This window comes from Rhamphochromis longiceps, linkage group LG6 (genome assembly GCF_057381845.1).
Source record: "Rhamphochromis longiceps isolate RC_006_pf linkage group LG6, R_longiceps_female_GT1.1, whole genome shotgun sequence".
NCBI lineage: Eukaryota > Metazoa > Chordata > Actinopteri > Cichliformes > Cichlidae > Rhamphochromis > Rhamphochromis longiceps.
In genome coordinates this window covers 18,980,644-19,006,767 of record NC_140562.1, presented here as the reverse complement: position 1 = coordinate 19,006,767, position 26,124 = coordinate 18,980,644, and the positions used below count along the sequence as shown (strand labels likewise).

The window sequence follows — 26,124 nt, the reverse complement described above, 5'->3', positions numbered from 1 at the left end:
GAATATAGCCCAGAAGAAGCGGATAGTATAGCTTTTATTTTGGAAAGAGCCATTTCTCTGTAATAAACTCTCTTTTCCAAAGATGAGTGATTCCTCAATCAGATACAGGGCTCGCAATATCGCTAGCCCGACGTCCCGGAGCTAGCGATTTTTTCAGTCGGGCTACCAAAATTCTATCTCTGCCCTGCCCGTCGGGCTATTGTAGGAAAAATATATGTCAATGCTTTTGCATTCTTTCAGAAATGTAGCTGGGTAATTATGTCATTCGCATCGGTGAGCCACTGTCAATATATGACATATTGAAATCGCGTTTGAATTTGCGCTTGTTTTTTTGCTTTCACTTTGCAATCGTGCGAACTGTGTATAGAGAGCGACAGCACTGATCTGTGAGTGATGATAATTTGTGCACCAATTCCTCTGACATCGTCTTATTAATCGTTAGCTTACTATGCAAACATGACAAGTGAAATCTCCCGCAGCTTAAACATGTGAGAGGTTGATCGCGCAGAGAATCGCTGAGCTTATGTGAGTGAGTGTGTAAAAGCATTTCAGTTCTGCTGAGCCAAATAAGACACGTCAGGGTGAAGAAGTGACAGCCAAAGAAAAGCTTACCACAAAACGGAGAAGTTATGACAAATCAGACTATAAGGCAAAAAGAAAGTGCAGCTTTATGGTTTCATGGACAAAATAATTTCTGTGGCTGCAATATGATGAGCTAAATAACCAGGGCTGCACATAAGTGGTCCGCAGGTGCACATTCGCTGTCAAAATAAAAAACACGCACAAGGGTTAGGGTTAAATTTAAAAACTGTACTTTTGAGTTAAAATATATATTTATAATTTTAATAAATGACAAATTAAAAATGCTTGAACATTTTTTTGTATCGAAAAAATATCGAACCGTGACACCAAAGTATCGAACCGAACCGAACCGTGAATTTTGTGTATCGTTGCACCCCTAGTTGTTAGTGCACAACACTGTTTGCTATTTTTACCAGAAAAATCAAGTTTTTATTTTAGTTAACAAAAAGCATTTTTTAAAGAAAACTATAATAAGGTCAACATAATGTTGGCAAAGTTGTTTATTTTCCCAAAAAGAAAAATATCCAACCTTTTCCCTTTTTTTCTGTCTTTTAACTTAATATTATCTCACAGCAGAGCTTCTCAGATTAGTACCGTGTCATGTGCCACTGCACACAACAAGCAGATGGAGACCAGGGCCCTGTGCTTCGTACGTCGCTTACTACATCCAAGATCAAATGAAACATCCAAGACCAAATCATCGCGGTAACTCTGAGCTCGCTATTCCGGTTCCCCGAACACACCTGTTGTTGACGATTAGTATAGCTGGATGAAGTAATGTGAGATCACTGGGTGGCCCAACAGGGGCTACGCATCGATAGTAGAAACATTGATCGGCAACCCTCTGATTGGTCGGCGAAAATGTCGAAGGAGCGCGCTCGGTATTTTTCGGCAGCAGAGCAAGAACTCTTGAGTGAGGGATTTCAGGAGTTTCAGAGTTTAATTAAAACGCAAGGGAACACTGCAAAGGCTGCAAAAGCAAGGAGAGAGGGCTGGCAGAAAGTTGCTGACAAATCAAACTCGTAAGTAATTCAATAATAACAATAATAATGGAGTGGATTTATATAGCGCTTTTCAAGGCACCCAAAGCGCTTTACAATGCCACTATTCATTCACTCTCACATTCACACACTGGTGGAGGCAGCTACGGTTGTAGCCACAGCTGCCCTGGGGCAGACTGACAGAAGCCAGGCTGCCATATTGCGCCATCGGCCCCTCTGGCCAACACCAGTAGGCGGTAGGGTAGATTTATTATATTACACTATATTATCCAATATTATATTACATTATATTATAATATGTTATATTATATCCCCTTTCACATTAGAGCCACAACAGGACCCACTAGAACATGGGAACAAGTAAAAGTGAAATATAAGAATATTCTACAGAATGGTAATATTTATCACTTATATTGCTTGTCGTCTCTTGGAAAGAGACCCTGGAATACTCTGTTTGTTTGTTCATAACAGCAACCAAGAAAAGGGCAGAGGAAAAAAAGACAGGTGGTGGTCCTGCACCCCCTCGTCAACAAGTTGGTTAAGTAAATAATATCCTCACGGGAAAATCGATATCTCTCTATGAGCACACTGTCGCGCTGAGCTAAAGGATCCTGTCTGTCCCCCAATATACGCTGAATTCTGAAAACTCTCCTTATCAATCTTGCACCTTCCGCAATGGGTGGCTCGCGTAAACGGACAGGACATGGCTGCGACAGGCTTCCCAAATCCACCTTCGCTTTTATAGCCGTCGTCTCTCATCTTGATTACACGAAGTAATTTACAATTACTATGAAATATGAATTATATCTGTAATAATCACATACATGTAATAGAATGTTAATAGTACATTTCCCTTTTTTAGGGAATGACCTGTATGTATCTGTGTGAAATCAATAAAAGGATCAAGTGCTGCATTATCTTTAGTTACATTGATGTTATTTATTTATGGTGAAACAGTGGTGGAATATCGCTGTTGCTTTCGTATGAATGACGCGGACATACCTGCGTGGCCGCAATCTAATCCTGTTTACATAAAGTAAACCTGCTCCCCAGCAGGTTTACGCTTACGGCTCTGTTGCTATGACAGCAAGTCCCGGATGGGCTTCGGGGAACCGAACGATCCAGGATCACGCGAAATCGTCAACAATCTAATCCAGCTAACTTACTTAGCGCGGTACGAAGAACAGGCCCCTGATTAGCAAATAGATGTCCCTCACGCACACACACACACACACACACACACACACACACACACACACACACACACACACACACACACACACACACACACACACAGAGATTCTGGTTCAAGCTTCTGCTTGCACACCTGCTGATCATCAGGTGAGGTGATAAAGTGCACTTCACAGTGTCTACATGGTTTTTAATCTTCTGTTTGTACCGAGCTTACCAAACATTTAATTTCTCTTTCTTTCCCGTGGAAAGTGTGCAGTAATGTCTGTTTTCATAGCAGATTTAATTGATCACATATCAGAAAATTACTTTTGTGAGTCTGAGGTGGTTTCTTTAAATTACATGGAGAATTACACACACACACACAAAAGCAGCAAATCCATCCAAATCAGAGAATGTTTTACATTTCGTGCTAGAAATTTTTGACAGAGTTAATTATGAATCAACAAATCAATTAGCTACCTTATCCTAGATCTTGTATTGCGTACTATCAAAACAAAGGAACAGATCTTCCAGATGACTGAACAGAACATTTTGTTTTTTTGTGTTTAAATTAATTTTTTATGCATTTATTTTTGTTGACTGGCAACAAACTGTCTTTTTCTTCTTGCATTTTCAGACTTCCTGAACATTTCTGCTCAGTCAAACAAAAGTAACAGTGATGTGTGCTTTTCTTTTGTAACCACACAGATAATCCTCTCAGTACCCAATACTGTGTTTCTGCTCGTGGTGGGAGGGGACTCGCATTTCTGTTTCTCTAATCTCTGTGAAAATGCTGCTAACACTGACCGGCCTGTCACAAAGTGTGAAGACATCTTTACTGGTTAACTCTGCAGATGCAGCATATGAGCACCTCACAGTAGGGTCAGTGCCACCTGCTGTTGCTCAGCTACTTAGTTAGCATTAGCCACTGAGGGCAGTTAAGCTTACACAGCTTAGTTCAGTGACCCAGTATAGGAGCTACCTACGGGAAATGAAAGGAAGAGAAGGGATAAACAAGCATCAGACTTATACCTAAAAGGATGAACAGACCACTGCCCAACATGATCTCATACAACCTCAGTAGTCCCCGAGGAAAACAACTCTTTTTTTTTTTTTTAAATGAGCAAATATAAATAGAAAAATTACCATTTTCTTGCTTTTAGTGTCTTGTGAGAGAAGCTTTTGATTGGTTTTAGTGTAGTTAGTGAATATTTTGTTTTTAATTAAAGACATTTCAATAAATCCCAGCCTGGCCTGAGTGTTTTTCTTACACTATAAAGGCAGTTGTGCATCAGAACTGCAAGAAAGACACAGGTAAGATCAGAAATAAATTATAATAAAAATAAAAATCTAAAAATAAACCCTCTAGTTAGCTAATCTGATCTACAAATCAGAATTTACAACCATCTTACTGTAATCTGTAAATGTAGGTAAACACAATCCTCTACACTGACCTGCTCTGAGAGATTACTGGAAGATGTGGGCAAAATCTTATGCAACCCAACCACCACCTCTGATGCTTTTAGGAGACATTTGCATGCATGAATCATACACTTAACGACTATATTAGTCAGTTTCTATTCATAACTGTTTGCCTTTGTGTTGCAGTTAACAAAATAATAGACTCACGTTCACCATTATGTATGAAAGTTTTTTATTTTTGATCAGAGGGTTTTTAAATTTAGCCATCTAAAGCAATCCAAGCTCGTCAAGCGCTTGTTAGTATTATATACTTTTGCTTGGTGAATAAGACGACTATAGTGGAAATCTGCAATAAGAAATGTAATCAGTCCCAACCATGTTTTCTTGTCTTTTCCCCCAAGATTTATTATCCAACTCCTTCATCCTGACCAACCCCCACTTTAGGAACAGCTGCTTCCAATATTAGCAGCTACCAAGAGCTAACATATAGACAGACGCTGACTTGATTCAATTTCTTTTCCTTTTGAGTCCCTGAAATTCAAAAGCGCTCATTTACTGCATATAAGTGCATCGGTGCCTGGGTTGCAGTGGAAAAGGTGTTGCTATCGTGATATAAGATCTTCCAAAAACAGAGAACTTTTGTTACTTTCAATAAATGATGAGTGTTACACAATCCATTAAGCGCTGTACTTCATGTCAGCATGAGACACTAAAGGAAGTCAGAGCCAACTGTTTGCTACAGCAAAACTACTAAGAGGATTATGTGCCATGTCTTTTTATGCTTTTGTACAACACACTCAGACCTGTTTCAGATTCACATTTGAAGAGATGAGAAATGAAGACAAAGAATTTGAATTTAAAATGTATTACTCAACATTTCCTTGATGAACTCAATTATCAAGTGAAATTATGAATAAAAGCTGGTTTCCTCCCACAGATCAAAGACTTGCATTGGTGATTATAAACTGGCCATAGGTGTGAATCATCACATTAATGGTTGTCAGTCTCTGTGTGTATGCCAGCCCTTCAAAAGGCTTGTTCTAAAGGTTGCTTCTTGTGTTACAGAATTAGATGAGAAGTCAAGAAAATGGATGGCCTTAAAAGAAAAGTTTTAAAAAAAAGCTAATTTATTTAAATAGCTGTCGATATCCAGCTGCCCAAACATTCAAAGATAAGAACATCAGCTAATATTCACAAACACGGTGCTTGGAAATAATTATTTTTGTTAATATACATAAGAGGCGTACAGAAACTGCAGAAAATGTGTCTACAGTCTCAGATGCTAAAATGCAGGATTTTAAATAATTTCATTCTCCAAAATGCGCGAGTTCCTCTTCAGAGTGATCTAATTTAAGACGCTTGGTAAACATTCCCACAACCAATCACAGTAATTAAGGCAAGCAGACAAACACCAGGACTATGACCCACTTTCGGTATTTGTGTGTGCACACGCCTGTGCATGTATTTACCCAAAGTTGTGAGTGTGTGTGTGACAATGCCATCTGCAGCAGTGGTAGCAGGACAGTGTTAGCATTAGCCTGTGGATGCTAATCCTCTAATCCAGCCTGTGTGTATCAGAGGGATAAGACGCTGCCTCCACACTCAGTGAAAGAGCCCAAAATGCTTCTTCACTGTTAGTGGAAAAAGGGATGAGTGAGTCCCAGAGGAAACCCAGTGTCAGGAAATGCTGATACCCCGCTGAACCTAAGCACACATGTTTTATTCTCTGCTAACACTCATATGCAAACAGTTCTGCTGGAATCGCCAAAAATAAATGAAATTTACAAAGTGAGGGGATTTATGGGGATTTGGACACAGTCTGATAACTGTGCCACATTACACTGATTAACTCTTTACTGATTAATTTTCAATGTTCTGACAGACCTGACAAATCTCATCTTTAACACTGCAGCCGAACACAAACCTGCCACCTCTGCAACAACTAACGATGACCGCATCTAAGCTGAGCACATAAGCATGCACTGCAGCACAACAGAAAACATGGACACATAGAGTTTAGTGCAGGACTCCATGGAACAATGTAAACTTACTCAAAAACTTGTCAACTGCTCTGAACGGAGGCGAAGAACAAGCAGGCAGCAGGAGGAAGTGAATCAGTGAATCAGATTGCCAATAAATCAAATTAATTCAGCTGTCTCACTCAGTGAACAGACTGATTACCCCACACAGTTGAAAAATACTTTTGGCATTTTAAGAGTTTTTTTTTTCTTTTTAGTTGTTATACAGTTAGTTATACAATGTTTACCACACCTCTTACTCTTTGAATTCAGATTTTTCAGTCCCATTGCTGTATCAAGATGCATTCATAACCAGACTGATTCCCACCCCTTGCTTTCCTGGCAATTCTCACTTTGGAAAAATACAGGGAAATACTTGCCAGTATTTTATTTTAAAAAATTAAATGTATAAGCTTTACAGATACTACTACTAATAATTCATTTTTTCAAATAGCTTTAAACTCAGATCACATGTGGTGTTTCTTTTGACCACACAGCAGATGTGCTACAGTCTTTAACTGTAGCTGTGCAAACATAAAAGGTGTTTGCATGTGGAAAGACCACAAAACACTACACAACTGTATTACTTCAACTGTAACGTCATGACACATCAAAGTATGTGAAAAACACGTTTCTCAGATGAACATAAATTTTTATGTTTATTAGGACTTTATTTTGTTTAAGACAAACTTTTTCAGCCTCTCGGCACATTATTTTTATTACTTCCTTCTATTAGTACATGAAAAAAAATTATACAAAAGGCTAATGAAATTAGCCTGGTTCATAACTTATGTTAAAAGCAATTTATCTGAATGTAGGGATCGCTAATACCAAAAATTAGACTACCCTCAACTAACCCACATGGGAGTAAAGCTATCAGTATCTCTCAAGTCCATAGAAATGTAAAAAAAAAAAGAAAAATCAATGTATCTTAAAGTTCTTTTATGTTTTGTCTCTCTTTTGATTTGTAAAAACTAATATCATTCAAATTTCAGTGAAGGAAGATGGAAGGGATTCTGGAATTCAAGCAACACTACTGGATTATTTATTTATAATATTACAATTAATATAACCATATTATAATTTTTTCACATTTTTAGGTTTAAATATCAAGGTTATCTGCATATCATGACGTCAGTTAATATGTTTTTTTTAAGGATAAAGGAATATTCGTTAATTATCGTTTCTTATGAGAAAATATTTCGTGGAGGCTTAAAAATATGTATTTTATTGAACCTTCTCTTGATTTAGGGATTGTGGCAGCTTTGCAACCACCTGAAACAAACACATGCACTGGTCACTACCTCAGAGGATCAGGATGTGTAAAGCATTTACAGTGGGTAAAATTATTGAACACATCGGTAAATTTCTAAGTAAATGTATTTCTAAAGGTGATATTGACATGAAATGATCACTTAATGTCGGTAACAACCCATCCAATCCACACATGCAAGGAAATCAAGCTATAGATGTCTATAAATTAAGTGACATGTAATAATGAGAAACGACACAGGAAAAAGTATTTAATGAAATGTATTTAATACTTCGTACTAAACCTTTTGTTGGTGATCACAGCTTCACGATGTATGGAGAAACTAGCTGCATGCACTGCTCGGGTGTGATTCTAGCCAGTTCTTCCCTACAGCCAGTCCTCAAATCCTGGAGGTTTCGTGGACCCATTCTATGAACTCTGAGTTTTATTTGTTTCTGTAGATTGGCTGGGTCATTCTAGTAGCTTTGTTTTCTTCCTCTGAAACCAGCTGAGAGTTTCATGGCTGTGTTTGTGATCATTGCTTCCTGAAATGTCTTTCAAATGTCCTGAAATGTCATTTCCTGGTAGACGGAAGAAGATTTTTTATCAAGAATGTCTCATCACATTTTTCCATTCATCCTTCTTTCAATTAGACGAAGTGTGCTAGTGCCATAGGCTGGAAAACGGCCATACACTGTGATACTCCCACCTCCAAACGTCACTGTTGGTATGGTGTTTCTGGGGTGATATGCACTGCCTTTTGACCTCTGAACATTGTGTATTATGGCCTCCAGTGATATCAATCGTAGTCTAATCTGACCAGACTATATTCTCCCAGTATTTTACAGGCTTGTCTAAATGTTGTTCTGCATACATGCTTCAGCATGCCTTTTCTTTGTGAATGGAGTATTGCAAGGTGAGTGTGCATACAGTCAAGTGCATTACTTATTGCTTTCCTTGAAACAATTGTACCTGCTGATTAGGGCTGCTCAATTAATCGAATTTTAATCACGATTACGATCTGGGCTTTCAACGATCATTAAAAATGACCGAGCCGATTATTAGCCCCTCCCTCATTTATCCGCGACACCTTGAAGGCCGGTCCGTGAAAATATTGTCGGGCATAAACCGGTCCGTGGCGCAAAAAAGGGTGGAGACCGCTGATTAAGAGGACCCGAGGGAAGCTCGGAAAGCTAAGCAGAAGTTATTTGGAGAGTGACTGCCGTTGGTTGAAAAGAGTTAAAAAAAAAAAAAAAAAACTTCAGTGGTGTTGCACACTATTTTATATTATTTTTTTTAAAGTCATTGTTAACCCTTTAAAGCCGGTCAGAGCAGCACGCTCCGTTTTGCGTAACTATTTTTAAATCCCTGTAGAATCTGAACCGTGTAAGCTAGCGCAATAATTTGTTTTGCATATGAAACCGGAGGAGTTGTACTTACATCTGATGCCATCAGCTTGTCCTCGGTCACGGTTTCGTTCCACATATAGCTTTGCAAAAATTGCATAAAAAGCGCTTGCATGAACAAAAACATAATATTCCAGAAACACGCTTTGCCGTTCCTATCAGCTGTTCGTAACACTTCCCACAGTGAAATGATGCACATGCTGTTTTCTTTGCAAATTTGCATCATAGGATTGTTTTTTGTTTTTCCTGCAGTATATAAAAATTGCTGTATCTCCAAAATAAAACTATGAAGACACTCAAAATAAATTTCCTGTGGTGGGAAACTATTTTTTGCAACTTTATTGTATTTAAAGTTTTGAGGGATAAACCTCTTAAACTTCTCCAAGTAGAAATATATGTAAACAAAACAAAAGCGATTTTCAAATTTTTTTGTAGTTTATTGCACTTTTTTGAATTTTATGTAATTACTATGCACTTAATGCATACATATTATTAAAATATGGGCTATAACAGTTGTATTGATGTATAGCAACTTGAAATGCTCCCACAAATGGCACTACAGCATGTAAATAAAATAAATAAAAATAATATAAGCTCTGGTGGACTTGGTTCTATGGTAGGTCTTAAAGGGTTAAATAAATATCGTCAAATAATCGTGATCTCAATTTCAGTGAAAATAATCGTGATTATCATTTTTGCCATAATCGAGCAGCCCTACTGCTGATTCCAGGTCTTTTTGTAGCTCTCCACAAGTGGTCCTTGGCTCATAGACAACTCTTCTGATATTTGTTTTCACTCTTCTGTCCCAAATCTTGCAGGGAGTAGCTGGTTATGGCAATTTCATAGTGAAATTATGTTCTTTTCACTTCCTGATTACGGCCCCAACAGTGCTCACGGAGAGAGCTCATTAGTTTTACCCATAATGACATATTTCTTGTATGATACCTTAGTAATGAGACAGCTTTTTATGGCACTTCAGATAGGATTGAACCAGGTGGCCAATCAATATCATTTATGTAAGTACTGACAAATTTCAGCTGGTGTCATGACTTTCCATGTCCTTTTCTCTGTCATTTCTCATTATTACACATAATTTATGTACATCTATGGTTTGATTTCATTGCATGTGTGGGCTGGATGGGTTGTTACAGACATCTTGTGAGAATTTCCTTTAGAAATATATTTACGTGTTCAATAATTTTTCCCCTACTGTAAGCTTGAAATTGGAAGCTTTAGAAGCAAATGAACAAAACATATATATGGCACCTTCTTCTGATTTAATGTTCATAACAGTTTTGCTTGACAGTGTTGCATTCACCACAAATGAACACATGCACCTGCCACTGTCTACCAGGCTCAGGTCGTGTAAAGCATTTATACATATACGTACAGGGAGATGATGTGGCATCCAGGTGGGCTACCTGTGTGTGTGATAGTGAGTCATACTGGAATGGAATAGCAGCATATGGTGCAGCGGATTAAGGTATTATGCTGTGATGCAGGTGACTGGGAAAGCTTCCCTTAATCGCAGATCTGCTAATTGATTAGCCAGCCAGCGGCCCTAACCCTGGACACCGAAATGGCAGCAACTTAAAACCTTCAATCCAATTGCTGTGTGTCATCAACCAACGTGACCACCCATAGTTGCACATACAACACATAAACAAACTGTTTTTGATGGGATGTGATCACTGGATTACTTACTGGCCTTCATCACAAAGACAACAGAGCAACATACATTGTTTTTATTGATCCTGTGATCACCTATGAATCACCTGGAGCATGGGCTTGCAGGAGATCATTCATGACTTATGACAGCTACGGATCCCTTTAAGCTGCTCAACAATCGCATATCATCACAGCATACCACCCCCTTTGTGCTCTTTGAGTTTGAGGGATTTTAATTTTAATTTTTTTTTTTGGGGGGGGGGGGGGGGGGGGTGGCAGCAGTGTTAAAATTAGATAACGATGACATGGCACAGGTTTACCTCTGGGTTTAGGGTTACAGACACAGCAGCACAGCACAAATAACTCGCGCCACAGCAGCCTTGTTGAGGTTATTACTGTTTATTTGGACTTTGCCATTTGGTTTATGACGTACAACAGTCCAGTCAGGTCCCCGACCTCTAAGCCAAGTGAGTGATTTGTGAGCTGCCTGACGTTCAATGCCTTAAAACAAATCATGGCATCAACGTGGGCAGTGAGGAGAATCAAAGTCTAAAAATAAATGTCTTTGTTTAATCAGGATATATATATTTTTAGATTCTCACATTAATTATAGCTTGTGTGGACCCAGACCTTTAAATGGAAAAACAATGGTCCACTTTTTTTCTTTTTTACTTACTTGCTTTAATATTGAAATGCATATCAATATTTTTCTTTCATGTAAAAATATGTTTAATATAGCTGTATCTATTTATAATTAGTTTTTTTTAAATGTGGTTGAATTTACCCAATCAGAAAACATTTTTTTTTGATTTTCAAATGGATAAAAATACGAGAAAAATCCATAGACATCTATTAAGTAAGGTTATGCAAACGAATTAGCTTATTCATATGCAGACTAATAGAGTTTCATCCCTGAAAGCCTGCTTTCAGCCAAGAGAAACCCTGCATACACACATTCTCAATTGTACACTTTTCCACCACAATTGCACACTTATTGCACACAATAAAGTATCTCTCTGTCTCATGTCCTGTGATTGTGACTGTGATTACACTGACAAGTAATGCACTTCTTACATAAATGGACTGTGCACTTGTATTTCATATATAGACAGATATGCATAAACATATGTATACTGAGCATCTGTACAGCAGCATCTGGATGACAAGTAAGGTTGAGTCAAGTTTGTGGTCATAACGAGTTCTGCTGCTGTAAATAACAGATTATAAACCGGGTGCTAAAAATACTTGCTGAACTTTCTCCTCAGGTAGCCTAATTAAATGTGATTGGTCGCACCTGTTCGAGCCGCACTAACGTTGAAGTTGAACTAGGCCACGGTGGTGCACCGTAAAGACAACGTCCTGGGAATAGGAAACACGGGTGGGGAGGTGTCGGTAATCTCACCTTTGGGAAAGGGGTTCGGCTGAATGATGTAGAGAAACGCGTGGACCATATGGAAGAGGATCCCCATGCTCCCTGGCTCGTAATAAGCGTGGGTGTCGTAAACCGCCGCGGGTACAAACCCAAAATCCAGCGGCTCCACCGGCGGAGGTGAGCGCTCTCTGCGGGAGTCCGACCGGACCTCAGCCGGTACCGCGCCCCTCTCATCCGCCTGCTCTTCGCTGCCTGTGGCCCCCCAGCAGAGCAGCAGCACGAGCCAGCGTGTCCACAGCATGGCTCCCCAAGGTCCTACTCGGTTTCCAAAAAAAAAAAAAAAAAGTATGAGGGGGAAAGGAAACACAAAACTGGAGGGAGAAGGGGGGGTGACACCTGTCCCTCCGGGTGGTGTTTTTTTATCCCCACACCGCAAAAACAACCGTCCTAAGGAAAAGTTTTAAAAACAACATCCAATGGTCGCAGGAGTAGCAGCCGTTAGCTACGGGTTTCCCGGTATGGAGTCATCACCGACATCTTCCCGGGGCTCCGGCGGCCGAAGACGAGCGCTCACACATTCTCACCGGCTTCGTCCTGCGAGCAGCCTAATCTCGCGTGCACGTAAAAGGCTCGAGCACGCTCGCGCGCGTTTGAAAGCTGGTCGGGAGCATCTGTGGCGCGCGACACCGCTCTGACCAGCCACCTGTCACACTCTCTCTCTCTCTCTCTCATCCCCAGGTGTACTGTTCAAGCAGAGGTTCAGAGAGGGTCAGCTGAGCACGCCCGCTGACTTCACAACAGGAAACCAAAAGGTGGATTTAAGCAGGCTGTTTGTTTGTCCAGGACAGAGTCAATACAGTAAAATATAACGAGGTGTGGAGATTTTTGTTAACTAAAAATAACAAAATGAGTGAATAAAAACCAAAAATGTTTTTTAAAAAAAAAAATCATAAATCTTGCCTCTGCTATTCATACTAATGTCTTACTATTTGGCTTTGGTTTGTGTTCTTTTTCTCTCAGGAATTAAAATTCTGCTTCCAACATCTGAGCCAATAACGCAACTGGTATAAATTTTGAGCTTTTTGACCCTGCAGTTGATCCAACAATCATCATTTTGAAGGGTTTGGTTCATGGGGAGATATTTTTGTGTATGAACGTGTTTCAAGCTTGATACATTTAGTCTGAGCCTGCTAAAGTAGCTTTGCATGATTCAGAAGTTCAGAATAATCTTGTTTTAAATACTGTTTGACTTGGCTACACCTTGGGCCTCTGTGAGTAAAAGTGAGTCTGGACACTTAGCAGTTGTCTGTTAGATAGTTCAGCAACGGGAACATCTGGCAAAAGATGCAAGGTTTGACTTGGCAAGAAAGTGTGGAAACAAAGCATTGAGTTTAACGGAAACAGTATAGTCTGGTTAAGCCTTTAAAAACCGCTTTGATGGCTTCATGAGTAAGTGCTCTCTTTCGTCCTCTCTCATCTCACATGCATCTTTTATGTGGCACCGGATGGGTTAAATGTGGAAAAACCTGAAATATGTCGACACAATCAGGGATGTCGTGTAGCCAGACCATTTATGTGAGCTGGACCTTTGGCAAAAAGCCCCCACCCTACCCCTGTGTGTGATGACATACACCCCCTCTAAATGTCCATTCAAGGGGAACAGTGGGCTGCAGTGTTTGCCTGGTTAACAGGGAGGGCATCGACTCCTTTCACTTAAAAGCATGCGCGCACACACAAAATCACACCAGAAACTTACAAAACAGTCTTGTTTTATTCTCCTTCTACCACGTAAGGAGATACATTACACGAATGAGCTGTACATGGAAGAGGAAAAAAAAAACTCATACACTGTCCGTTTTTAGGTAGAGATCCATCCACATGCTGAAAAATACCTCACATATGACACACACACACACACACTAATGCTGCATTCACACTCCTCCTTCCAGCAGTATACAGCTATTTTTTTCCACTGTACGGACCATGATCCTGTAGTGAGACTGGACTTGGCCCCTGGCTGTGCCCCTCATGGACCCTCACTGGTCTCAGTTAAGATAAAAAATCTTGTTCAACAGTTGGGTCTATAATTTGTATAAGTATTGCATAAAAATGTCTCTAATTCCCAAACAGTTAATGGATCATTTTTGTAAATCCCCTTGAACTGAGGTTTGAAGTCTGCACTTCAGTCACATCTTCACTGTTTGATTTAAATCCACTCAAACTACAAAAACTGTGTCACTGTCCAGCAAATTAAGGACCGAACTGTGCCTGATCAGTTTTTAGTCCTGCGTTCCTCCTGCTCAGACCTTTGAGTCAAAGATGTAGCAAGTCCAAGTTGCAATTCTCTTTCCACGCAGCCAGAACCCATCCTTGTAATAACTCTTTACTTCCTTCCCCAGAAAAATCTTAATCCATCGTTTTGCATAAAAAGATATAAACTAGCTTCAACACAGAAAACCTGCACTTTGTTCATTGACAAGCTAGTTTTGGCCTGGATTATGAAGAAATCAGCATACAATGAAGCATTTCATGTGATTTTCACATCCACTCTCACTCAGATAGCGAGGAATGAGAAAACATGTCAGATCAGTTTCCAACATCAAAAAGCAAACAGAAGAAAATGTTATATGGCTGTGATGTGTCGCCACTATTATCTGTAGGCCACATGCTTCAATGAAAAAGGTACAAATTAAGCACATAAATAAGTCACACCTGTCAGGCCTGGTAGGCCATCTCAAAATAAATACAAATCTGCACCATCATCTCAGTGCTTTAAGGTAATACCAACACAAATGACATTAAGCCTTCCAACTTTTTATATCTCTTAAGTTACCAAACCAAACATTACAACTGAAGCTGATGCAGCCAAGCAAAGCCATTCTTAGTGTCACTGCTGCCATATTTAACCTGCTGGGACTGCAACTCACCTCATCACCTCAGATCAACCTCTGTGTGTGTGTGTGTTAGAGCTTCTGTCTGCAGAATAACTTCATGATTTGAATCCTTCCATGTGATTGTGATTCAATTTAGAAAAAAGATTTGAAACCTGTCATAAAAACGTCATTTCAAATATCATCAGCCTTTTTTTTTTGGAATAATTAAAAAAAACTAGTAAAAACTTTTGTTCTTTCTAAAAACAGCTTCTTACTGATTGTGCTTCTGAACACACGTGATTTGACATACGCAGATTTCTCTCTGTAGTCTGCTCCTCCCGTGTTTTACATGCTGTCTTCATCAGCGAGTGCGTCACCGCCAGGCCTCTGACCCAGTGCCAGAGCCCGCTTGGCTCATCAGACACACGCAGGACCAGCTGGAAACGTCTGATGCCACCTCGGATGCTTGTAGTAACAGCTTTATGCCTTTGCTGGTTTTGTCAGTCAATAAATAAATAAATACTTGAGGGGTCAGGTGCACAAAAGTAAGTACGGTCTGAGCATGCTCCATGACCCATGTCTGATCCCTGAACCCTGTAGTGTTGCCAGGATTGCTACACTGGTCCTTCAGTCTATTCGGTTGCCACAGATGGTGAAGCGATCTATCTCCAGCAGGTCTTTCTTTGGTGGTCGGTGTGCAAGTCCGCCTCCTTCCAGTCCCGTGTCAGCGTTGATGATTTTGTCATCGTCCTCCTCGTCAGGAGTCGTCAGGAATGTGTCTGAGTCACTCTTCGGGAAGGAGGGGGCAGCGTTTTCTGCTGTGTTGGTGGGCTGACAGATGTCTGACGGCAGAGAAGTTTCTCCTTTGTCAGCTGTGGATTCTGTTATAAAGCAAGTTAAGAGTTTTTAGCAGCAGTTAAACTCAGGAAAAGAGACAGTGAGACAGAGTGACTGAGCTACCTTGCTGCGGTGAAACGTGAACATGTTTTGTCCGGTGAGCTCTAGAGTTTGCACGGCTGGAGGCGACAGAAGGCGGAGGGTTAAAGAGCTTTTCCTCCATATTGGCCTCTTTGACAAACACACAGGAAGTTCCCAGGAGAACGATACTGTTGAGAACCTTCAGAGTGATCATCCTGCTCACACAGACAGGCAAAAGTCACGTGAACATGAAAACAAACAGTGTCAAGAAAATAATCAAAAATGATGAAGACATGTTGGCCAATTACCCCAAGTAAAACAGCAGCACACACATAAACGAGAGCGACCCCTGGATCTTCACTGAGCTGGTCACCACTCTGATCAGCTGAAAAAAACATCGTCACATTTATAAGCAAGCAAACGTGGGAGCAAACATCTCAATATCAAAAGCCATCCTGTGAAAGAACGACTGACCAGCAGCGCTAAAGGAAGCGGGATGAAGCCCATTCTCCTGGATACTGAGTCACTGTAGTCTGTGTACGCCTGGAGACACAGTTAACACATTGTTATGTAAAACATCAACAAGCAGCACAGTTTTACTCATGGATAACTCAGTCCATTCTTTTAATGAAATCATAAGCTAAAAATCAGGAAAAACTGCTGGATGTGCTTTCAACACGTTCCTCATTCACTGTTTAAACGTTACTCACCGACTGATGGATCAGAATCAATAATTATCAGATGTTATGATCAGAGGTGAATAGCAATAACAGAAAAGGACATATGCACAACACCGTCATCAGTGTATCATGCTGCAACTGAATCAAGGTGTATGAGGCAGGGCTACTGGCAATGGTGGATGCTGGCACGCATGTCTGAGCTCTTCTGAGTGTGGTGGAAATGTGACCGGACAAAGGTACCAAGATGAGGCGCCCCAACCTGCACCGGTGCCATTCTTGCGGCAGCAACCCACCCTACAGCTGTTACCGGCACACAGTGGCCAGTAGATCAGGAGCATGTCCTGGCGCCAGTCAGGATTTAGTCCCAAAAGGTCTCCTACTGAGCATGCCGGGGACATGCTGTGTTGAAATTCATGAGAGGCAGCCGCAACAAGTAAGCAGTGCACAGCTGCAGCCTGCACTCAGGAATGGAGAGACATCCCTCAACTTACTCAGGCACTGAATATGCAGTCCAGGCCATACCTTGTATTATAGTGAGGGTTTATGAAATCTATTCAAAACGCTAACCTGCCTTTTGTTTTTGGACTAGTATATATAATAAAAAAAGAGGAAATAAGATGATATGTAGTGTCATACAGAAGAAAATGTTGTCTTTCATTAGAGAAAACACAAACAGCACCTTGTCCTTTTATTTGTATTTTCCTAAATTACTGTGATTTGAGCCGCTTCACTCACATTTTTCTGCCGACTGCTGACTAGGTCAAAGGCGAGGCTGGCTCTGTATTCCCCGTATACCTGAGACAGAGGCAACGTGTCAACCGATACAAGAGAAACATCAAAATATAAAACAAATAAGCTACTGAGTAGAGCGCCTGCCTTGTCGTGGTGACGTAACAAATGTTAACTTGTTTACTGCAAGTCTCATAATTGGTTTACCTGCTTGTTCTTTACTGTGGTGCATGAATGCGACGTGAAAGCACAGTAAAGGTAAATTCATGAAGCCGAAAAGAAGCAAAAATGTGTGTGTGCGGATTAAACGTGGATTAGTATGGACTCACAGGTACTTGAACACTTACAATGTGAGTGAGGTTTGTGTGATTAGGTTTGACAGTTTGGGGATAAAGGGGTTAATCCCTTCCTGTGGGGCTGCTTTCTGTTACATAAGCATAGTTACAACTCGTTGGAGGAAAATCAAAGAGAAAGGCGACTCATGAGGGAAGGAAGTGAGAAAATGATAAGGAAAAAATGGGCCTGCTGACGGTTTCTCTTGCAGGTGGATGATTCTCTAACAGTATAACAATAGTGCTAAAGAGACCAACAAAGTGAAAATACACAGATTTGTAAATCATGAAATACTACAATATAACATATTTTATATGGGTCAAGTGACCAGAACTCTAATCCTGTTATTGTTCTAGATCATCTTAATTTGAGGTCCATATGGTAAATACTAAATATTTTACCTATTATGTTTTGAAACACAAAACTAGATTTAACATGTATATAACCCTAAACATGACAGAAAAATATGCACCATCATTTCAGTTCCTTAAAGTAATTTCTATCACTGCTGTTAGTTTTGCTGTGAGATCACAACATTGTAAAATGGGTTACACTGTTTGAATGGTGAAGTTTGTTTCTTCAATTGAAAACAGTGGAAGCATTTTCACTTGGATCAGTGTGCATTAAACTAAGCTCTTGCCATAGGACCATATATCAAATCTAAAATAGAGCAGATCAAACTTAGTTGCTGCTATGCGTGTTAGCCTGTTAGTGTGGCATCATTACATTACTCACTGTAAGCATTTTTCCTGCATATACAACTGAAATTCTGCACATTACTCTCAAATTTGTTTTGTTGACCGCTTAGTTGGCTTTCTTTTCTGATGCAACTATTGTCAAAGCACAGATTCTCTCTGATGTTAAGTAATATACAGGTTGTACTGACCATGGTGTCACAGGTCCAACCCCTTCATATCCCCAGTTACTGCCTGGAGAAACCTTGTGTCAGGTTAAACTGGCCATCTGCGAGGCTGTGTCTGTACTCCCCATATACTAAATCTAACCTCACAGGTATGACACGTTTTCCAAAAGATCCCTGACGTCCTTTGAAGAGAAATGCCCATAACTGAGGAAAAAGAAGCTCTAAAACTTAATTATCATAGTGCACTGGTTTTTCTCTGTACACTGCAGCAGATGTTTAATGATGCCAAGAATATATAAATAAAACTGCAGCCCATTTCTAAGTTCAGCTGATACATGGTGACACTATACCAATATTTAGATGTGCTTATATGCGCAAAAGCACATCCAAATGTAGAAAGTAACAGATCTAAGACATAAATGAGAAAATATCCCATTAAAATGTTTTTTATACCTAGAATAGTGACACTCCCCACTAATCTTTTCCACACAAATATCTGAACTGTGTTGAAGCTGATAGACAACTGTCCACAATTTTAATTGTATTAATAATCTTTTAAGCTTATTTCCCATTTTATGGTGATTTATTCCAAGTTTTTCCACATCGGAGCTTGCTAAGACTGTCAGATGTTCATTCTAACTAACAGATTTATTTTATCTGATTTAAACTGTGTTTCTCATTGTACTGAATTGCTGTTGGGTGAACATGATAGAATAGTTCAATAGTTCTAACTAATGTGTTTCTCCTCTAGTTGCCAAACACTCAACTGCACTTTAACCAAGTTAATAAACCGTCAAACGTACAGAGAAAGGACTTACATCAGCACTGATGTCATTGAATTTGGTGATAAAGGCGTGCTTGACAACATCCACGGCAACCTCTGAGGCTATCACCATGACTACATCAGGAAACAGCACCCACAAGTGGTCTGACAACAAACACATTGAAATCTAATCAGTATAATTATTTAATCTAGTATTAGTAGTAAAAGAAAACAGTGAGCTACTTAGCAAGAGTGAAAAGACCCGATTATGAACCTAATCGGGGTACTATGATAAAGCACATCTGTATGCAGCTGTATAGCTTTCAGTACTCTTTGCAAAGCTTTGTATTAGGTTACCGGCATTCCATGAAAACTGCTCCATGTTTCTCAGACAGACGATGAGCAGGAGGATGTAGTTGGTGAACCTCTCTTTTATGTCTATGGGAAACAAACAAATCAATCCAGGATTAACCTACTTTGTGCTCACTGCAGTTGAGCTCGATTCCACATATTTACCTTGTATTAAATAATCATACTGAGAGGAGGAGGCACAAAGTATTCAAAAATTTTGATTTTTGTGGAACGTAGCCAGCTGTTTTACCACCACTTACCACTGTTTGACATCTGGAAAAGGTTGTTCTTTTCAAACTTCTTAAATACACTCCCTTTGATCTCAACAAACTGCAGAAAAAAGAAAAACCCAACATAAAAACATCAGGACTGAACTGGAGATGCCGCATGTTTTAAACGGGGTAATATGTCTGTGCATAAAACTCACGTTGTTTGACATCATAATGGTGAGCAAGGACTTGTTGTGGGAGTTGAAAGCTACATTGAGAGTTGTGGCCTGAACCATGATGAGGATGGCATGAAGAACTGGATAGATATTGAGGAAAAACACACATTTTCTGCACTGTAATAATACTGACGCAATGACTTTATGTTCCCTACTAGTCTGAAGTACAGCTGTTAGATTTGCTGCTGCTGATTACTTCAACTTTGATTGACTGTTTGGTTTATGAAAAAAGTTGAAGACTGGGAAGATTAAATAGCAGAGTGATGAATAACGCTTGTTTGGGATCACTGGGGGTATTTATTCTTCCAGGTCTTTCCTTTTGCCTCTAATGTGGCCTTTTTCTATCAGTTTCAAAATCTGAATTTAAGCTTTTAATTTCATTTGTTTTAAATACACTTCAGGAAAACATTTTGCTGAACGATAAAACTGATTAATGTTGCAAATCAACTTTAAACTGACTAACTTTTAACCGTTTTAATATCAGTGATGTTTTTGAGGATACAGACGTAGAGAACAGCCATGAGGAAGTGAGGAATCACGCCAATATGCGCTCTCTTCTTCTCCTTGGGTTCTGTGGCGGTCCAGTACAGAGCGTCCAGTATGTCTTGGCCAAATGATGAGAACAGGCGGTCCGCCACCTGACGACACAGGGAAGGGAAGGATGACGGGGGAGAGCTAGTCAATGTGTGGTGCAGTGTCATTAGATACTGAACTGGCCAATGAGGAAGATTACACAGTGTACCTCTAACATGTTGTAGATGATGTATAGTTTGATGACAGACTGTCCTCTGATGAGATGGTACATCATGGCGTAATCCACGTAGCTCATCATTGAGTAACACAGCACCATAATAAAGCCTTTGAGTACGTCGCACACCTGGGCTGGCTGAAGCAAGCGGGAGCCGCTAAATAACACACAAACGTCACAGACAAGGAAAATGTTCACAAGAAAATCACCAGAACAGAACAGCATAGTTGGCTGTTGCCTCAGAGCTCTGCTGCCCCCTGGAGGTCAATAATAACATTGCACTGCCTCAGACAAAGACCTTGCCCAGGGTGACAGAGCCCCCTTTAAAGTGGGACTGCAGAACATATTTATTCCTTGCACCTGTTTTATTTGTATTCTTATTTTTATATATATATATATATATATATATATATATATATATATATATATATATTTATTTATATATATATATATATTTTTTTTTTTTTTTTTTTTTTTTTCTCCCCTCAATGAACCACAATTTGATTCTTTACAGTTTCTAAAAAGAATTCTGGATTTGAGGAAAGCAGGGAAGCTCTAAATATGGGTCATGTTGCCTACGCTGTACATATCACAAGATATGCAGATTTTGGAAAAGGTGCTCACAACGCAACACAAAAAATTAAGTGACTGTAATCAAACTGATTAACAGTGTAATATTAGTACTGATCAACAAAGGACTAATAAGGGATGCACCTGCCTAATACATGGAGTGTATATCAGCCCAATCCTGACTCAGAAAGCCAGACTGGGTGTCGGTGACAAGGAGCAGACGAATGGGGCCAATATGTTCAGCATTTTTCTGTTTACTTTGTCACACATCAGCATCAGTGAACCAGCTCCTAATGCAAAAGCAATCATAACCGAGGGAATATAGGGGCAAAGGTTTTGCATTTTATAGGTATGTCAACTTTACCATATCAACAGCTTTAATTTTTATGTTGATAGAAGTTTATTATTAAACTGCAAACTGTGGTCAAGTTAGGTGACATGATTGAAAATCCCCGACGAACATGATGGTTTCCATGTCGGCGTCTCCCTCCCATTTGCTCTCACTCCCATTATGTTCAGTTTACTGATGTAATGCTTGTTGGGACGCTTTTATTGCACAGCAGGATTCAGAGTCTATTATTACTCCACATCTGTGAGAGCAGGTGCACTCACAGTGACAACAGGTAAACAAGAAACTAGTGAGACTGTAAATAAAGTAAACAACTTTTTCTTTATTTTATTCATCTTGCTCAAATTGCTGCAAATCAGTAAATGTAAATAGCCAGAGTTTGCTTTTTTTTTACAACATCATGACAGCAATGACTAGGTCGAGCCTGACATTTCGACTTTGTTTTGCTCTATTATTCTCTGATTTCTTATGTTTTACTAACCAATTTTGAAGACAGAAAAATCACTGATGAAGAGCTGAGGCTCTACTCCAACATTATACTTCACAGGACCTGATAATCATGATAATCACAACATTTGTACCTCGTACATAAATGACATCTAACACAATCTATGCAAATATACTTTTAATGATGGTGGAGTTGTACTGATGAGAAGCACATGTATCAAAATATTCCCTGTTAATAACAAATGATGGGTTAAGGAAATGTACTTTAATACTTATATATATAATAAAATGTACTCTAATACTTATACGTTACCTGAGACCACAACATGGCACTGTGAAGAGTCGCAACAGGGCCAGAATCACCCTGAGGGGCAACAGCGTAAACACATAGAGGAAGGCGTCCAGACAGAGGAAGAAGCCGAATGTCATCAGCTGAAAACAGGAAGAGAGGGGAGAAATACATTTATTACAACTGTGTTTATTTCATTTCATTTTTTTTCTTTAAGTGTGGGGGTGTACAGTGTGTTCACCTTCTCCAGTTCTTTGGGGATGCGGAGGCATGTGTAGACCCTCTCTCTGCGCTCGGTGTATTTGGCCTCGTTGTGTTCTAGGAAGTAACCTCTGGTGAGCTCAGTAGTTATGAATCTGACCAGAGACAGGTCTACAGATACAGACAGGAATAAATTATTATTTTTACTGTGTTTTGAATCTATCACAAACAACACTATCAACACAGCACACATAGAGGAGTCCTTACTTAATGGTAAATTCCATCAGATGAGAACTGGCTACACTAAAACCAAAACTACTCGAGCTAATCTGCTGCTGGAACCGTCTAAACTCCTCTGCTGAAGCTTAGAAACATGAACGAAGGGATTTGTTCCCATTTAGCCACAAGAGTATTAGTGAGGTTGGCCACTCGTGGTTCGATCAGGCCTGGTAGGAACTCCAGTTCATCCCAAAGGTGTTAAGGTTTGGAAAGTTAAAGCTGTTCTGGTCACTTGGTTTTATATCAACTTTTTTTATTTCACTTACATGTTTGAAGCGGCTTTAGACCTTATACTATGTTCTTTTTTTCTTTTCTTTTTTTTAAATATTAGGCTCCTTTTTTACATTATATAATGACAATGCATACTCAGTATTCTGTTCAGAGTCATCTGGTTTTTCAAGTACTCATAGCATATTTTGTTCCCTTTATTTGGATAAATCCAATAATAAAAAAGAAGTCCTCTTCATTAGTATTAAAATGGACTATCATTAGCATTCATTAACATCCAGTGCTTTTATTTAGGTATTTAATCTGACTTCTAAATCAGTGCAATTTAACCTATGGTAACGATATTTTATATGCGTGAACTCAAGAAGAGCTGAGAAACAAAGTCTTTGACATCTAGCAGTCTGGAAAGGGATACAAAGCCATTTCTAAAGCTTTGGGACTCCACAGAGGCATGGTGAGAGCCATTATCCACAAATGGAGAAAACTTGGACCAGTGGTGAACCTTCCCAGGAGTGGGCAGCCAACCAATATTACTCCGAGAGCTGATCGACGGCTCATCTATGAAGTCACAAAAGAACCTGAACAATATCTGAAGAACTGCAAGCCTCACTTGGCTCAATTAAAGTCAGAGTTCATGATTCAACAATAAAAAAAGAAGAGACTGGATAAAACATGGTGGTGGTAGTGTGATGGTCTGGGGTTACTTTGCTCCTTCAGGACCTGGAAGACTTGCTGGGGTAAAAGGAAACATGAATTCTGCTCTTTACCAAAACATCCTGGAGGAGAATGTCTGGTAGTCAGTGCCCTGAAGCTCAAGAGCACTTGGAGCACTTGCCAGCTATCGCAAACGCCTGACTGCAGTTCTTGCAGTGTTATCAAGGGTGACGCAGCCATCAGGTTTAGAGGGGAATTATTTTTTCACACAAGGACACGTAGGTTTGAATAGTGTTTTTCCCTTACTGAATGAAATCATAATTTAAAATGCATGTTGTACTTACTCTCGTGAACTAAGACCAATATTAAAAAGTGTTTGATGTGAAGCAAATATGAAAAGGGCTCAAACAGTACTGTATTTTTTTCCAGCTCTGGGGGAGCTTTATAGATAAAGTTTATTTTCTGAACAAAAGGAGCAGAGTTCAAAATATGTAGGTGTTTAGCAACCAAGAATGGTCAAAAAAATCTTTATCCAGTTGCATTAAAAATAGCAATATTGAGTATATACATAAGAAGACCGCGAGTGCACCTTCTGAATTCACAGAGAAAGAAAAGTGTATAAAATTTAGAAACAGCTGAGCTTTATGGAAGGGATGTACACGCTTTCTAATAAACAAATCTTACTAGAATAAACCACAACAATTTATGTTGCCAATCATCTGAAAACACATGGCCTTTTTTTCTTCTTCTTGCAACTGGGTCAAAAATGATTGCCGTAAGCATTACGTTGAGCAATCTTTCAAGTCAACACGGGTGTCTGTGCACCTATGGCTCACACGGTGTCCACCGACTCATCCGAGTGCGCCTGTGCAGAGAACCAAACCGCACGAGAAGCCAACTGGCTGACCTGGACTTTCTGCATGATCACATGCAGTACTGCTGTCTTACTAACAGTCAGAAATCCTCCTGCTAGGTTTAATTTGGATGCATATCACACAATTGTGCCACCTGCTCGTTACTTTACTCCAGCTCAGTTTCTCACAAACAGCTGCTGAGGCTGCCTGCAGCTACATCCCCACAACATGTGCAAACTCGGAGCAAGCCCCGATAAGCTGCAGAAGCTCAGTTGATATTTTACATGCCTTCTCGAGAAACTCTACAAAAAACACCCTACAGCCGCCGTAAACAATAATTATCTCAGCTGCTAGCTAGCGCTGTCAAACTGGGAGTCAGCGCCTGTGGAAACGAAGCTAGCTCTCACCTGACAGGTTGCTCTTCTTTCCCCTGCTAGCGCCATTTTTATCGTTAAATCCCAGCGTCTCCGTGACTCCGTCTTTCTCCTTATTCTTCCCCGCTGTGGCAGCCTTCTTCTCCCTCTCGCTGTCCTCCTTCTCCTTCTCTTCACCCAGACCTGTCGACAGCGCCTCCGCCATCTTCGCCAAACGAAAGTTTCAGGCCGCTGCTGCCTGGGAAACTGACGGTCAGACGTCATCACGCACTGCAGGTTGTTCAACTCACCGGCAGATGTCGCCAAAGCCCTGAGATTATTTGCCGCACATTATTTATTTTTCCCCTTTCTCAGTTTATAATCCCACGAAGCTAAAAACATTAAAAAGACTGTATAAAATGACACAACTATCAGCTTACGTTTCATTATAACCTATTCAACTGAGAAAGACTGTGAATGAACAAAATAAAACATACAAAGCTGATTGAGTTTTTATTACCGTGTATGCAATAGATTCACTATCATCATAACCCTTTTCCAATTGCACCTATAGGCAATTAGGCAATTAGTTGTGTGAAAGTAACAGAAACACACACACAAATGTGTTCAATATTTAAGGAATTTGCTGATTTGCGTGGTTCTGCTCTTCTTATATATCGCTGCAGCCAACACATCTCAAGAGACACAACTTTTACTTTGAAGGCGGACTCTGGCGGACCATTACACCACTAGCAAGAAGGTGACACAAGGCAGGATGAATTCATGCTTTCATGTCTTTTATGCCCATTTCGGACCCTGCCATCTTGATGTCACAGCAGAAATCAAAACCCATGAAACAAGGCAACCTTTTCTAATCTCCTGTTGTGCAGTTTTGGTGAGCCCATGTGACTTTCCGGACAGAAAAGCCCCTGGTGCAGTCTTCTGCTGCTCTAGACCATCTGGTTTGTGTTCAGAGATGCTCTTCTGCGTACCTTGGATGTAACCAGTAGATCAACAGTAGATCTACAATCTTCGGTTTTGAACACATCTCATCTTGAAGAAATTTCTTCAAATTTGCCAAAAGCATACACTTGGACCACAAACAATTTAATATTTGGAAGTCAAAGGTCAAAGTCATCAAGTCTTTATGTCTTCTTAATTTCAGCAATGCCTTGAAGGTAAGAGGTCGAAACACAAAGATGGGGACCAATAAACCCTGGTGGTAGCTAATAGTCCACGCTGACCTTCAGGCTCTGGGACATAACGAACCACATCTGTCATAATTAAGCACTGGTACATGATTT

General features: G+C 40.0%; 2 protein-coding genes across 4 annotated transcripts in view; both read right to left on the bottom strand.

Moving 5' to 3' along the window:
- prom1b (prominin 1 b) overlaps window positions 1-12,591 on the bottom strand; it is a 30,115-nt gene extending 17,524 nt beyond the window's left edge. For all 3 annotated transcript variants that reach the window (XM_085409567.1, XM_085409566.1, XM_085409568.1), the window contains exon 1: window positions 11,925-12,591. In XM_085409567.1, the coding sequence (XP_085265693.1) occupies window positions 11,925-12,195 (271 nt within the window). In that variant the 5' untranslated portion in view covers window positions 12,196-12,591. The remainder of the gene's footprint in view (window positions 1-11,924) is intronic.
- Window positions 12,592-13,662: 1,071 nt separating this feature from the next.
- Window positions 13,663-25,068, bottom strand: tapt1b (transmembrane anterior posterior transformation 1b). The gene is made up of 14 exons (XM_085409565.1): window positions 24,875-25,068; window positions 22,493-22,623; window positions 22,276-22,394; window positions 20,591-20,753; window positions 20,351-20,486; window positions 19,831-19,928; window positions 19,664-19,733; window positions 19,410-19,490; window positions 19,108-19,217; window positions 17,101-17,160; window positions 16,160-16,228; window positions 15,994-16,070; window positions 15,728-15,900; window positions 13,663-15,648 (listed from the first exon to the last, which is right to left on the bottom strand). The coding sequence occupies exons 1-14, from the start codon at window positions 25,044-25,046 to the stop codon at window positions 15,395-15,397; spliced, it is 1,713 nt and encodes a 570-aa protein (XP_085265691.1). The 5' UTR covers window positions 25,047-25,068; the 3' UTR covers window positions 13,663-15,394.
- Between the last annotated feature and the right edge of the window lie 1,056 nt (window positions 25,069-26,124).